Genomic DNA, 15,467 nt, shown 5'->3' with positions numbered 1-15,467 from the left:
CTTCCTTCCGAGGAGTGGCTGGTGGGCTTGAACCGCCAGCCATCTGGTTAGCAAGCAAGTGTCCTGGCCACTATGCTACCAGAGCTCAAGAGACATGCAAATCAAAACAATAATGAAATACCATCTTCCTCCAGCACTAGCAGTAAAGTTCAACAAGACACAAAATAACAAATGCTGGCAAGGATGTGGAGAGATTGGAACTCTCATACACAGCTGGTGGGGCTGTAAAATGGTACAACGACTGTGGAAAGCAATATGATGATTCCTTCAAAAGTTGGAATTAGAAATACCATTTGACCCAGCCATTCCATTACTAAGTATATATCCTAAAGAAGTGAGAGCCAGGACAAGAACAGACATATGCACACCCATGTTCATTACAGCACTATTTACAATAGCCAAAATACGAAAACAACCTAGGTGTCCACAAACTGAGGAATGGATAACCAAACTATGGTACATACACACAGTGGAATACTATACAACCCTAAAAAATAACAGAGAATCTGCAAAACACCGCATTAACACGGATGAACTTGGAGGACATTATGCTAAGTGAAATAAATCAATCACAGAAGGACAAATATTGCATTAGTCCATTATTGTAAAAGTCAAGGAAAGGTTTAGATATGGAAGGAAATTTTCTTTGTTGGTTACCTGGGGTGTGAGGGTAGGGTAGGGAACACAGATAGGTAGAGATAAGTATTGATTTGGGTGAAGAGAAGGGCAATGTACCAAATGTGAATGATCAACATGGTGGCACTGAGGAAGAGGAAGACATAGAGAGGTACATGGTAGGTAGAGACAACAAAGATGAACCCTTCTGCACATACAGTACTGCACTGTCAGTGAAAGCAAACAGGGGTATACAGGTGGACAGATGGGTGGACAGGCTGAACTATCAGGTATATCTATGAAGCAGGGAGTGTACCTAAGACCATTTATAGGGTTGGCAGACAATGGTCCTGTAAGTGTATTTGTATGATCTGATATTCCCAGGTGTATAGTAGAGCTGACAAGGGACAAGGTTGTAGTCACTTCTTAATCACAGCCAGCTACCCAGAGGGACTGAGTAATTGAACCTGTGGGCTCAGGACCATAGTCACAGGGGACATCGAGCTCAATTGGTATAACATACTACACAAAACACTATTCTACTTTCTACTTTGGCAAGTAGCACCTGGGATCTTATGGTGGGTCTCTCCTTGTCCAGAGCAAAGAATAATGAAGAAAACCAAAGATTCACGGAAACAATTAGTCCTGGCGACTGGTACACCATGCAATCTTCAGCCTATATGACTGTAAGACCAGAAGAACTACATGGTGCCCAGCTACCAGTCAACCACTCATTGGGGGATCTATGTAGGAGATCCTGGATAGAGAGGGAGAACAATGTGGAACAAAACTCAAAATCATTTGAAAAGAAAAAGGGGGGGAGGGGGGACACAACCAGGTTTGCTGGTCTCATAGAGCCTGGTGGAACCACGGAGACTATGGCCCCTCGCTGCCCTTCAGGTCTGGACGTGAACCCACACCTGTGGCTTCCAACCAAACAAAAGACAGGTATATGAGCTGAACATTTACCTGAGGTAGATACATTCCTTGGAGAAAACAATCATGGGAGAAAGAAGGGCTGTTCATGCACAGGGAGACAGCTCAGGGGGCAGGAGTGCATGGAGGGATGAACACAGGGAAGAGGTAACTATTGAGAGGAAGTGGGAGGGGAGCTGTTGCATTGTGGTAAATTGTGGTCAATGTCATGAGACAAAGCGTATGTGAACTACTATATGGAAAGTGAATTTGCTCTGTACACTTTCACCCAAATGACAATTTATGTAAAAAAAAAAAAAAAAAAACAAACCAGCTCAGTCATGAAAATTTTGACTACCTTAAAATTTTTACCAGCCGTTTTAATGACATTGATAATATAAATCTTTGCCTACAGAAATGAAACACAGAAAACGGAAGCCTTCAACTTTGCAAAGATAGCTTTTATATTAAGTAGAACTTAGAATCTGATCAGGTTCCCCAAGAGTTTGTATCTCTTTTCATCTGAGGAAACTAGCCAATCATTTATAGACTGACTCATATCTCTTGTCCAGAGACATGAGAGAACTGATAAACAGGTAACATCCTGTTTCTATACACTGTTCTATGCACCAAGTAAAGCAACAAATGGTATGTATCAGAGCTTCCCAAAATGTGGTTCTGAAATTAAAAATCACCTGGATTCTTGGTCCCCACTGTGCCAGCGTCTCTGATGGAGTCCAATAATAAGCATTCTTGTAAGAATCATGTCTAAACATTCTTTAGAGGAAAAGCTCACGCAAACTAAATTTTGAGACGTACTGGTACCTCTAGTAAAGCTCTTTTGACTCACTTTTGAAAATAAAGCTTTATGAAAAGCATTAAAGTAAAAAATTCCACAGAAACAAGGATAAATGTGGCTTCCTTTTAACACCATTAAGAACTCACAAAACTTTTAGTTTCAAGTACTGAATGAGGAAGTATAATTAAAAGCCAAGACGTTACCTGGTCTAGTTTGCGCTTCAACGTAGATACTTCTTTAGGGTTAGAAAAGGTGATATCCAGTCCGGGCGAGATGGCGTAGATGAACTCAATCTCATATTCTCGGGCAGCAGAGATGAGAGTCATCAGCTGCTCTGAAACACAGAGCCCGTGTTTTCAGAAAGCAGCACAAAAAACTAAAAGAACCTTTACCTTTCAACTGAAGATGAGAAGGTAATTTTCTCTAATTTACAATGAGACAAAAAAAAAAAAAGTTCTTTAAATTTTACAAAAAAGTCATGTTCAACATAACAATGGAGTTGTGGAGTCAGATCCAACTCACAGCAGCTCCTCCTTGGGTTTCCAAGGTGGTATCACTATGGAAGTAGATTGCCCAACCTTCCTCCTGAGAAGTGGCAGGCCATACAAAACGGCGCAGCCCTAATGTGACTGAATGTCACAGGAAGAGAAAAACAACTATAGTTTTCACATTTTTTATTTATTTGAACCAACAAAAATTAAAAGGCCCCTCTTTTTCACTTTCAAATGGTTTACCTCCTTTTTTGTGAAACAATCCAAAAACAGCAAAGTATACTCTTCCTTTCACTGCTGTTTCTCAAGAACAATAGTAAGTTGTCCATTCTTAGTGAACATAAATCATTTCTTCTATTTCTTACAGCATTTGAGAAGTTTTTTTTTTTTTTTGTTCTTTATTTGCTCTCTGAACAAGAGAAATTCCTAAATAAATCTACATAAAGCTATTTTATAATTTGAAAAGGAGAAAATGCTTTCTTTAGTTTTGGAGGTAAGTGACAGCCCTGAGGATCCTGACTCCCCAGCCTTATAACCACAGGAAAACATTCACTGCATATCTCAACACTTTAAAATGGGATACTCTCTTTCTAGCTAATTTAAAACTCCTACTCCAACTACAGGATAGATCCTTAAATAACTTTCAGTGGTATCTCAAGACAGTCATTTGATGATATTTTGATTATTGAACACATTAAATTTCATTACCAGCACCACCAGAAAATAATTAAGTTGAAAATACACTTAAATTATATAGAGTAGTAAACAGTAACACTAGGAGATGGGCTAAGTTTTAATTGCTTCTTTGTAATTCAATAAAACTTTTCTGCATTCAGGCCTTTGGATAGGCTTGTAACCAAATACCTTGTTAGCTACATATGTATACCATTTAATTCCAAGTATAAAAATGTTTCCTAATTCACTCAAGTCCTCAAAGAAAAGCAGTACCTGTCCTAATTTATAGGTTCTCTAATGTACTACCTTACTTATGAACATAAGAATACACACAGGAAAGATAATCCGTGATCTCTCTCTACTTCAGTAGGCCTGGATTAGGGTGAGGTTCTTATTTTAAATAAAGGCAAGACTAGTAACAGCGAAGACTCAAGCCACACTGGAGTCAGGAGCAAAATGAATGATAAGTAATATTGATCCCAGTTTTAAAACTATATTTTATTCACCATGGATTTTTTACTTTTGCATTAATTTTTATTTTTAAAAACCACTGCAAAAAACATTATTTATCTTGGTTACTGATTTTTGTTGTTATGTGCTGATTGCCCCATCTTCCTTCCGAGGAGCGAGGTGCGGCTGGTGGATCTGAACCATGAGCCATCTGGTTAGCAATCAAGTGCCTTAGGCACTATGCTATCAGAGCTCCCACTGATTTTTTTAGCATCTTAAATTTTGTGCTGAAGGAAAAGACATCAACTGCTCTGCCCCAGTACTGGCCCTGCCTCAGCCCCTCTTTGCTCTGTGGTGCACTATTTATAGACTACTCCCTACAATAAAGAGTACAATCCATGACCAGAGAATAGGTGGAATTAGACTGGCTCACCTAGTAATCAACACTTACAGCCTTAACCATGTTAGTGTTACTCAATCATCAGTAACTCATATAAACTAAACAGTTACCAGGTAGAAGACAAGGAAAATGAAATACTTAATAAAATTCTTGCACAACTACATTTAAAACACAGTTGTCTTCTTCACATATTCTGAATTTATGGATCAAAAAAAAAAGATTACCAGCTTCCTCCACTGAATACATCTCTCGCCAAAACATCCTATGCTTGTAGTCATCTTTTGGAGCATACAGGTATGTATTTAATTCCCATTTCTGGAGCCTTAGAGAAAGGAAAATTACATATGTGTAAATAGGCAATACTTATAGGCAGTAAATCTCAAATTATTCCTTTCTTGGAGTATCTTAATCTCAAACAAAGCTAATGATATTCTGTGACAGTGGTACTTAATCTTTTTTTAATCAGAATTTTTAGAAATTAACTATTACAAGGAATGTCAACATATTTATTAAGTAAAAATAAAACAACACTGGGTGAGTGAGGTGAAGCCCAAAGCTAATTCAGCTACTTCGGGATAAGTTTGAAAGCCACTAGCCTATGTGAAGAAGTAACCCAAGACTAACTGCCAATGACTCGATTCCAACTCAGAGTGACCCTATAGGACAGAGTAGAACTGTCCCATAGCATTTCCAAGGTTTATGGAAGCAGACTGCCTCATCTTTCTCCCTCAGAGTGGCTGGTGGGTTCAAACCGTGAACCCTTTGGTTAGAAGCTGAATGCTTTAACCACTGTGCCACCAAGGCTCCTTGAAGAAGTAGTAAAAGACAAAGGTAAAATAACGTCTGTGATTAAGACCATTCAAACTGCACCAGATCTAGTCAATGCTAGTATTTTTCAACAAAAAGAAACTATTAAGGGTTTAAGACTCTATCTTTACATCACAAAATAAAAATGTACCTCCTAAAGAGTTCTTTTCTCTGTTCCATAACCCAAGGTCTTCCATAAAATCCTACAATCGGAGCAAAAATGAAATTATTTTCAAGTTACAAAATATGACAAGCCACTTACTGAGAAAAGCAGGTTAGAAGACATACAACAGAATCCCATTTCGTAGAAACTGGACAATACACCAAATTCGGAAGGCTACCATAAAATATTAAGGGTGGTGACATCATAAGGTCACTTTTACACCCTTTTTGCTTAAGTAATTTAAAATTTTTTCTACCACAAACATTTATTACTCATGCGATAGTTATTTTTAAATGGCTAAACCATATCATCTCTTTTCATTGTCAATAAAGACCAAACATATTTAAACCAGGTTTTTAAAAGAGAACATCAATCTTAAAATGGAGGAGGAGCAAAGTAATAAAAAACTACGACTATTAACAACCACTATCTAGGAGGAAAATTAAAGTGCTTCAGAGGGGAGAAAAGAACTAAACAGGTAAGGAAGGAAATAAATCAGGAACAGGATTCTAGAAAGCAATCTAACTGACCTAATTTCATGATCACTTTTTTTTTTTTTAAGTTCCTGATATAAGCAAAGGAACTAAAAAATGCCTGAAACCACATTCACAATAGAATTAGCAGTACCAGCAGGCCCAAACAGGAAACTCAGACAATCGCCAATTCCAGAGCAAAGGTTAACAACAGAAAATTTAAGAACGTGACTTGCCCCAGGGTACCCCACAAGTGGGTAGAGCACCAGAACTGCACAGTGCAGACCGAGGGCACGAGCACGATAAGCACCCAACTCCTGGGGCTCCCTAGTGGGCTCCGCAACACTGACTGGACATCTTTTCTAACCCTTCCAACCTCTCATCTGAAAGAGGTAAGATGAACCTAAAATACCATGAAGATGATGAATAAAACATTTTGAACACAAAATGCTCTTTGTACGCAGTCTCTACATAAAAAACTAATAGAACTGAAATTTCTGAAACATATTAAGCTCCTATCTCTAGTTACTGGGTACCACAGACAAGGACAATGTCAGGCCAAAGGAAAATTCATTATATACTAAGCTATGAAACCGTAGCATTTCCAAGCTTGATATTTCACTAAGACACTCTTACGTGTGGTTCAAAATATTCTTGATTACGTAAAATTTCTCTGTAGCTTTCCTACAGTGTTTATAGTTGCCATTTTTCTCTTACAGGAAACAGGCACTGAACATCCATTTAGAACCACTCCAGTACCAAAAAATGACTTTTCACATACCTAACTTTTTAATCTTCAGAAGCCCTAACTCTGCTCTTTGAGACTTAGATTCATGGTTTTGACAAATTGGCACTACAAACAAAAAGCAGTGCTGTTACCATGAATTTAAACCAAGCAAAGGCTTGTGAGGGCAGGGGAACCAAAAGGGAATCCTGGTAGTACCTACAGTATTTGTTATACATATTCATTTCAGAAATGATGCCAATCTAGAACAAATACAATCAACAAACAAAAAAATGCTGACTTAGGCGCTCAATCACCAAGAAATTACAGACAGGAATGGGAGAAGAGGAAGAACAGACTAGAGAATTACAGATAACTGTATTATCTAGTGGCGGGGGCACTTGGGTTTCCGAGGTGGTATCTCTATCGAAGTAGATTGCCCCGTCTTCCTTCCAGAGGGGTGGCTGGTGGGTTTGAACTGCCAGCCTTCTGGTTAACAGTCAAATGCCTTAGGCACTACACCACCAGAGCTCCAGTATAGGAAGAGTCCTCTTTTAATACTGCAGGCAGTCCCCAGGTTACCAATGAGATCAGTTCCTCAGTGCTTCTTTAAGTCAAATTTGAGGGTAAGTCAGAACAGGTGCTTACAGTTCTTAGCTTTACTTTAGTTCAAGAAAAGACTCAATCAATGCCTTTTCAAAGATTTAAAAGCTTCAAGTGCAGCAAGTGAAGGTGATTGTGATGAAGAATTTGTTGAGAGTGTTGTTGTTGTTATTTGCCCTCGAGTCGACTCATAGCGACCCCTCCTTGGGTTTCCAAGGCAGTATCACTACGGAAGTAGACTGCCCCATCTTCCTTCCAAGGAGTGGCTGATTTGAACTGCCAGCCTTCTGGTTAGCAGTCAAGTGCCTTAGGCACTACACTACCAGAGCTCCCTTGTTGAGACTAGATAGTTTCAAACTGAGGGCAATTTTACATAACATTAAAGGGCAATTAAGAGTCATCTCCTAACCCAAAACCCAGACACTTACTGTATTCTGTAAAACAAATCAAATTGCATAAACAACAATGAGCTTTTTTCTCCATATCAACAAAGATGTAACAGGCGAAAGTTTCCTAAGAAACTCCAGTTTAGCTCTAAAATTTCTGTATCTCCAGCACACCTCTCCACCCTCCACCTCAACACCTTTGATGACAAAATACAGATTCTTTTTCTGACTAAAATGAAGCCCAATTAATACATTAGTTGGTAAGTCACACAAAACAATCATGTTTTCATAAAGTGACCTCTTGGAATACAAACAAGAAATAGCTTTCCATCATCCTCCCAAATTCTGCAAGACAGTTACAACTAACTGTTTCACTCGCTACTGTAGCCGCAAATTGGTCTGTTCTTACAGTTAAACTTTATCTGAGATACCGTAACCATCACCCATCTTTCACGTGAATACGCTTATCTAGTGACAACGCTGTAAAAGCTGCTGCTTTTAACCAGGAAGCCAACACTTCTTCCCTTTCCATACCTTTGTGCTTTTTATTAAGATTAATTTTATACAATATGACTCCTATGCACGTCGTTACATATAGAAAGAAAAGAGTAACACAAAAGCAACCCTGAATCAGTCAAAATACTTCAGAAATTTCAAATAATGTATGCTGAACTCAAGGAGAACGCAACTGATACACGCTTCTATGGCACGCTGGACTGAAAATCTGTCCATTCACATTCAGAAATTGTGATACACAATCTTCTGGCAACTGTCCTTAACTACCAAAAAGTCCATCATTTCTTTTTAACTAGAAATAGAAGGCGAGCACTGTAGCCTATCCTGCAGCCACTAAATTCAAATTCAGTATCTCAAAATATTCTGGAAACCTGTTATTGAAGTTAAAGCATTACCCCTCAAGAGCAAAGTACAGTAGTCGGAAAAGAGGACACTTTTCTAGGCTGCAAATAAACCTTCAAAGTGTGGGGAGTGGGGAATGGGCGGCAAAAATTTTCTAGACAGAGAGAAATTTGTAATTATAGCCCGACTGCGCGCACCTTCACTCCAGGGGTACAAGCACGTCCGTGTGGGCTGATTCCCTGCCCCCGGCCCCCAAAAGAGTATGGACAAAAACACTGCACACATTCTTTTATTTCTCCATCCAAACGCAGAAAACTCCACGGAATAGAAGGAAAACCCTGAGCCCAACACCAGGCTCCTTACCCACCCCCTCCTCCACAGCAAGCCTGGCTCCAAGCCCAGGACGGGTGGGGTCAAGTCTGTTAGTAGCCAGAAGGGAATTCCACGCAGTTTCAGAACACGAGCAGAGACCTCCCCCACCCAGTCTCTTCCCTCGTTTCAGCAGGGCCCAATTTCAGACCTAACGAGCTAACCAGTAACCAGCTGCCTTGGAATCGTCTCTGACTCACAGCGACCCCTTATCTGTCAAAGTAGCACTGCCCGCCAAAAGGTTTACAATGGCGGAGTTTTCAGATGTACATCATGTCGATCACTAAGCCTTTCTTCCGAAATGCCTATGCGTGAACTAGAACGTCCAGCCTCTTAGTTAGCATCCGAACAGGTTTGCATCACCCACAGATTCTTTAGAACCCCTTAACGCACACAGTTCGAACCCATCCAGAGGTGCCTTGTAAGAGAAACCTGGAGAGCGATCTACTTCCGAAAGGTCACAGCCTTGAAAACCCTGTGGGGCAGTTCTACACTGCACCCACGGGGTCGCCATCAGTTGAAATGGACTCCAGGACAACAAACAAAACGAAGAAAGGGCCCCGCCCGGCCCCCCAGGGTGCATCTTCAAACCGCGCCACCCCTCCCCCACGAGGAGGAAATAAATAAATAACAAGAATCCAGAGTCGTCGATTCCAACTCACTGCCACCCAACAGGACAAAGCAGAACTGCTCCAAAGGCTTCCCAAGGTTGTAACCGTTACGGGAGCAGACTGCCAAATCAGTCTCCCGCGGAGCGGCCGGTGGGTTCGAACCGCCGACCCTTACCTTAGCAGACAAGTGCTTAACCACTGCGCCGCCACAGCTCCTCCACGAGGAAAGAATTAATCCTGGGGCGGGTTTAGACGGCGCTCCCGCCAGCCTGCGACAGTGAGCTCACCTTCCACCACGCCACAGAGGAATCTCCGAGCCCCTCCTGCCGCCCCGGCCACCGCTGCTCCCGAGGTCCCGGCTGGGTTGTCATCTCCGGGGGCCTGAGCAGCCGGCGTCTCCAACGATGCCCCCGTGGAGGAAGAGGTGGCTGCAGGATTGGAACTGAGCTCGCTCTCCTGCTCCTCCAGCGCCGCCTGGCTCTCTTTCTGTACCATCCTCCTGCCCCGAGCCACCGCCACCACTGCAGGTCCTCCTCGGCCTCCGTCCGTTGGGCCGCTGGCCCGGAGCCCTGGAAAGGGCCTTGGCTCCGAGCGCGCGCCCTTCCGATTCCTTCCCTTCCCCCCTCCGCCCTTCCCCCTCCCTCTCTGCAGTGGCCCGGATGAGAAGGGCGGCGGCACCGGCGCGAGCCCTTTGTCAGCCGCAGCCTCAGCCTCAGTCTCAGCCTCAGCCGGGAAGCCGGGAACCAGAGCGAAGAACGAGGCCGCGACCTCTCGTTCTCTGAAGGCAAATGGCCTGAGCTCCTTTTCTCGTTTTTAGTTAACCTCTATTACCCTCCTAATTATCTCCTCCTCCTGCTGCTTCCCCACCTAAGCCCCTAGGTCTCCTCTGCCGCTGCCCCTACTGCCCGCTTCCTGTTTATCCGCACTGCGCTTGCGTCGCAGACCGGCTCAGACCGGTCCCCTCAACCCGGCTCCCCCTTCTTTCGGGTCAACCCATTGAATCTCATTCGGAGGGGGAATTAGAACATAGGCGAAACGAAAAGCGGAAGATAATGAGGGCATTGGGATGTACCATTTGTGCTCACCACCCTCCAGATCGAGCCTAGCACCCTGGGACTGACCATTACCCCACCCGAAGAAGGGAAATATGGGAGGAGGCTTCGCCGGATTTGGGCAATTGGGAGAGGAGGGGAGGGTGGAAAAAAAAAGGTGTTTACTTTCTCAATGCGCAGGCGCGGAAGCGAAGCCTCTAGTTCTTAAAGAGATAGAAAGCTACTGACCTACTTTCTGTTGAGACGCTTCTGATAGATTGGCTCATTACTTCAGTTCCGCCCAGATTTGGTTCTGTGAAGACAACTCTCCAAGGAGTTTGCTGCCTTGAGTCATTTTCTCCTACCTCCAACTTGGCGCTAATCCCGTTTAAAAATGCAATAATTCGTTCATTGCTTTATTCAGCAGACATCTAGTGAGCTTGCCTCGTGTTTGGCTCTGGGGCTACTATGAGCTCACAGTGTTGTGGTGGAGACAGGCAAGTGCACACACTCCCCACACGGTGTACTCACGTATTGCCCGAGCTCAGAGGAGAGAATAATTTATTCCTTTGGGGAAGGTGGCTGTGACTTCACTTTTGAACTTGATCTTAAAGAATGAGGAGGAGTGAGGAGGGAGGAGGAAGAAAAGAGAGCAAGCTATCCATGGAAGTGAAACAATCGAAAAGCCTGGCTTGTTTGGGATTGGGAAGCACCTCAACAAAATCATCATTTCCCTGGGGAAGTCTCTGAACCCTAAATGGGCTGGGGTCCCCTTGCTGTGTGTTCTTAAAGCTCCCTGTATCTATCGGAAGGATCTTTACAGATAAATTGATGAAGAGGTATAAACGTGAAATGTTTTTCTTCAAAGATTGTTGAACCCCTCTCAAGAGTACATAAAAAATAAGCATCTTGTCTCATTCTGATTATTAAGACGTTGTTGTTGTTGTTATGTGCCGTCGAGTCGGATCTGACTCATAGTTAGCCCTCCTTGGGTTTCCCAGGCGATATCACTATGGAGATAGATTGCCCAACCCTCCTTCCCAAGAGTGGCTGGTGGGTTTGAACTGTGAGCCTTCTGGTTAGCAGTCAGGTGCCTTAGGCACTATGCTACCAGAGCTCCTTATTAAGATTTAGCACTATGTAGTTTACACTTCAGAGGTAGGCGGTTGGAGCCCATCAGCTGCTTTGCAGTAGAAAGATGTGGCAATCTGCTTCAGTAAAGATTTTGGTCTAGGAAACCCTATGGGGTAGTTCTAGTCTTAGACTTCACACTGATATTATTTTGTCATGAAGCAAAATGTGCATGAACTGCTGTAGAGAAAATGAATTTGCTCTGTAAACTTTCACCCAAATAACAATAAAAATTAAAAAAAAAAAAAACCCTGATATTATTGGACTCCTCCAGCAGTAGCCCAACTTGTAGCTTCAGAAACTCTTATAATCCCTCTTCTTTTTACTCCTGGAAGGTTGAAATGGGGGTTAGGAGGAAGCATTTTCTTAGCAGACATTCTGTGAGGACAGCTGAGGGCTGTAAGCAGTCACTGGGTATTGTGGTCCCTTGGGAAATTTGGAGGCTGACCCCAGCTCTTGGTCTCGTGACACTTTTTCTCTTTGCCTCATATCTCCCACTGTAGCAATTGCCAGCAAGTCAGCATCCCCAGTTTCCTATACTCTCCACAGACTAGACTCTAGGGAAAGATCCACCTTCCACATCTGGACCTCTCAAACTTGAGGGCTGGAGTTTGCCCCACACAGGACCGCCATACACTTTCTCTCCACACCAAACCTCCACCTCTGGCAGCTACAACAGGAATTAGTGCTTAATAGACTTGTTATAAATATTTGTGGAATGAAAAGATGGGATCCTGCCCTCACAGAGTTTATATTCTGTTTAGGGAAACAGATAATTAGAAACTTAGTCCATATACAAAAATTCAGATTGTAATAAGTGCTATGAAGGGAGGAAACTAAGTGACGTGATGCAGAGTAACTGCAGCAAGGGAGGGCTGTTCCAGATGGACAAGTAGTGGGAATCTAGGTGAGAGATAATGTTGGCTTGGACTAGGGCAGGGCAGTGGAGACAGAGGTGGTGTACCCTCGGTGGTGGAATTGGTGACCAATTAAATGGGAGAGGGAACAGCATGAAGGAAGAAATTAAGACTCCTAAATTATTTTTCCTTAAGTTTTTTTTTTTTTTTCAAAATACTAGTACTTTATTTTGCATATTTCAATGTTGTTCTTGTTAGGTGCCATGGAGTTGATTATAACTCATTTAAAAAAAAAAAAAAAAACACTGCCATCGAGTCAATTCCAAGTAGGGATATCATAGCTATAATTTTTTTTTTTAATTTTTATTGTGATTTGGGTGAAAGTTGACAAAGCAAATTCATTTTCCACACAGCAGCTCACATACACTGTCTCATGACATTGACTGCAATTTCCCACAATGCAACAGCTCCCCTCCCACTTCCTCCCCATAGTTACCTCTTCCCTATGTCCTTCACTCCCATGTACTCCTGCCCCCCTGAGCTGTCTCCCCATGCATACACAGCCCTTCTGTTCTCCCATGGTTGATCTCTCCAAAGAGTGAATCTACCTAATGTCAATGCTCTATACTTGTAATCTTTACAAGAGCAGATCACCAGGTCTTTCTCCCACATAGCAGCTAGTGGGTTTGAACTGCCAACCTTTCTGTTAGTAGCCAAACACCTAACCATTGCACTACCAATGCAATGTTCCTTGAAGACTCCTAAATTTTGACCTAAGCAATTAGGTGGCTACTGGTGTCATTTCTGAAATAGGAAAGACTGGGAGGGCATGAATCACAGTTCCATTTTTAACATGTTAAGTTTGAGAGTTCATTATAGGTCCACGTTGTTGTTATGTGCCGTCAAGTCGGACCTGACTCATAGCGACCCCTCCTGGGGTTTCCAAGGCAGTATCACTACGGAAGTAGATTGCCCCAACGTGTAGATGTCAAATAGCCAATTGAATAAATGGGTCTTGGAGCTCATAGGAGTATTCTGGGAATATAAACTTGGGAATCTTCTGCAGATAGATGGTGTTTAAAGTCATGAGATTGGGTGTATCTGAAGAAGAGGCTCAGGTCAAGACATTGGGCCTCTTATTGAGAAGGATGAGTTTTCAAGGAAGGGCTGAGGGCGGCTGAGAAGTGGTGGCCAAGAAGGTAGGAGGAAACCCTTGAGTATGACACGTTAGGAGGCAAGAGGGGAGAGTTTTGAGATACAGCAGCTGCTGACATTCAGAATCCAGCCAATGACAAAATGATCAGAATGCTTATTTTTTGTTCTGTTTTGTTATCTGTGTGCTTTGGCTCTAAGGCACTTCTCATCCCCAGGCAATTCTCAGTTTCAAACTCCAACCTCTCTTGACCTTCTTACTTAAAAAATAAAAAAGGAGACTTGTTATGCCTAACGGAGTTATATATACCCCCTCATTGTATTCATTCATCCAGTCATATTTTTTCATTTTTATTCTGTTGTTGTGAGACTATACACAGCAGCATATACACCACTTCAACAGTTTCTACACATACAGTTCAGTGACATTGATTACATTTTTTGAGTTGTGGAACCATTCTCACCCTCCTTCTCTGACCTGTTTCTCCCTGTTAACATAAACTCACTGCTCCCTAAAGTTCCTATCCAACCTTTTGAGTTGCTGTTGTCAATTTGATCCCATAGAGACAGTTCTTAAAGCTCAAGGCAGACATTTTTTTACTAGTTAAGCTATTGTTTGGTTTTAAGAAAACTTCAGGGGGTATTTTTGGTTTAAATTTTAAAGATTATCTCAAGGCAATAGTTTCAGGATTTCTTCCAGCCTCTATGGCTCCAGAAAATCTGGAGTCTGTAAGAATTTGAAATTTTGTTCTGCATTTTGCCCCTTTTGATCAGGATTCTTCTACAGAATCTTTGGTCAAAATGTTCAGTAATGGTAGCCAGGCACCATCCCGTTCTGGTCTCATGGCAAAAGAGGCAGTCGTTCATGGAGGCAATTAGCCACCTATCATAGAACTGCTTATTGAATGCCTGTTATGGGCCAGGTCCTAGGGACAGGTCAAAAGCCCTAGTCCAGTGTCTTCCTTATCTAGTGCTACTGTAACAGAAACACCACAAGTGGGTGGCTTTAATGAGCATAAATTTATTTTCTCACAGTTGAGGAGGCTAGAAGTCCAAATTCAGTAGCTCAGGGGGAAGGCGCTCTCTCTCTCGCTCTCTCTCTCGCTCTCTCTCTCTCTCTCTTCCTCCCTCCTTCCCTCCCTTCCTCCCAGCTTTGAGGGAGGGTCCTTGTCATTGATCTTACCCTGGTCTAGGAGTTTTTTAGTTCAGGGACCCTGGGTCCAAAGGATGTGCTTGGCTCCTGGCTCTTCTTTTTTGAGGGTAGGAAGTCCCTTTCTCGATGCTTGTTTCTCTCTCCTTTTATCTCTTATAGAAGATGATGCAGACCACACCCCAGGGAAACTCCCCTTACATCAGATCAAGGCTGTGACTTGAGTGAGGATGTTGCATTCCACCTTAATCCCTGTACAATTAATTGGCAGATCACATCATGGGGAATGATTATATCATTACATATCTGCCAAATTACATCATTACATAACTTACAAACCACTGAGAATCATGGCCCAGCCAAGCTGACACATATTTTGGGGGGGACACAATTCAATACATGGCATTCAGACACCCAAGGAGCCTTCAGGTGCTTACAGAATATTGAGGAAGACAGGAAAATAATCACCCAAGTAAATACAAGGTTACAAACAGAAAAGTGCTACGAAGGCGAAGCAGAGGGTGCCATGAGAGAGCCTATCACAGTGTCACCTTGTTTAGATTACGCATGACATGGACAGTGTGTACACTTTACACACAAATATTTACTGTAACCCAGGGCCACCGTGAACGGACACTTTGAAGACTGGGTCTAGTCTTGATCCTGCTACAAACTCACTGTGTGACTTTGAGTAAGCCTTCTCTGGGCCTGTTTTTTTTTTTTTTTTTTTAGCATTTGGGTGAAGATTTACAGAGTAAATTCACTTTTCATAGAGTCACCATGAGTCAGGGGCTGACTCAATGGCAG

At 42.5% G+C, this 15,467-nt stretch overlaps 1 protein-coding gene across 1 annotated transcript in view; it reads right to left on the bottom strand.

The window, feature by feature from the left end:
- Positions 1-9,834, bottom strand: part of OGA (O-GlcNAcase) — a 31,125-nt gene extending 21,291 nt beyond the window's left edge. The window contains exons 1-4 of the mRNA XM_007939928.2: positions 9,627-9,834; positions 5,304-5,355; positions 4,570-4,667; positions 2,533-2,663 (exon numbers count right to left, since the gene is read on the bottom strand). Coding sequence (XP_007938119.1) covers positions 2,533-2,663; positions 4,570-4,667; positions 5,304-5,355; positions 9,627-9,834 — 489 coding nt within the window. The remainder of the gene's footprint in view (positions 1-2,532; positions 2,664-4,569; positions 4,668-5,303; positions 5,356-9,626) is intronic.
- Positions 9,835-15,467: the final 5,633 nt, after the last annotated feature.

Source organism: Orycteropus afer, unplaced genomic scaffold, assembly GCF_000298275.1.
Source record: "Orycteropus afer afer isolate SDZICR_OR568_19922 unplaced genomic scaffold, OryAfe1.0 scaffold00064, whole genome shotgun sequence".
NCBI classification, from domain to species: domain Eukaryota; kingdom Metazoa; phylum Chordata; class Mammalia; order Tubulidentata; family Orycteropodidae; genus Orycteropus; species Orycteropus afer.
This window is presented reverse-complemented; position numbering and strand designations above follow the sequence as displayed.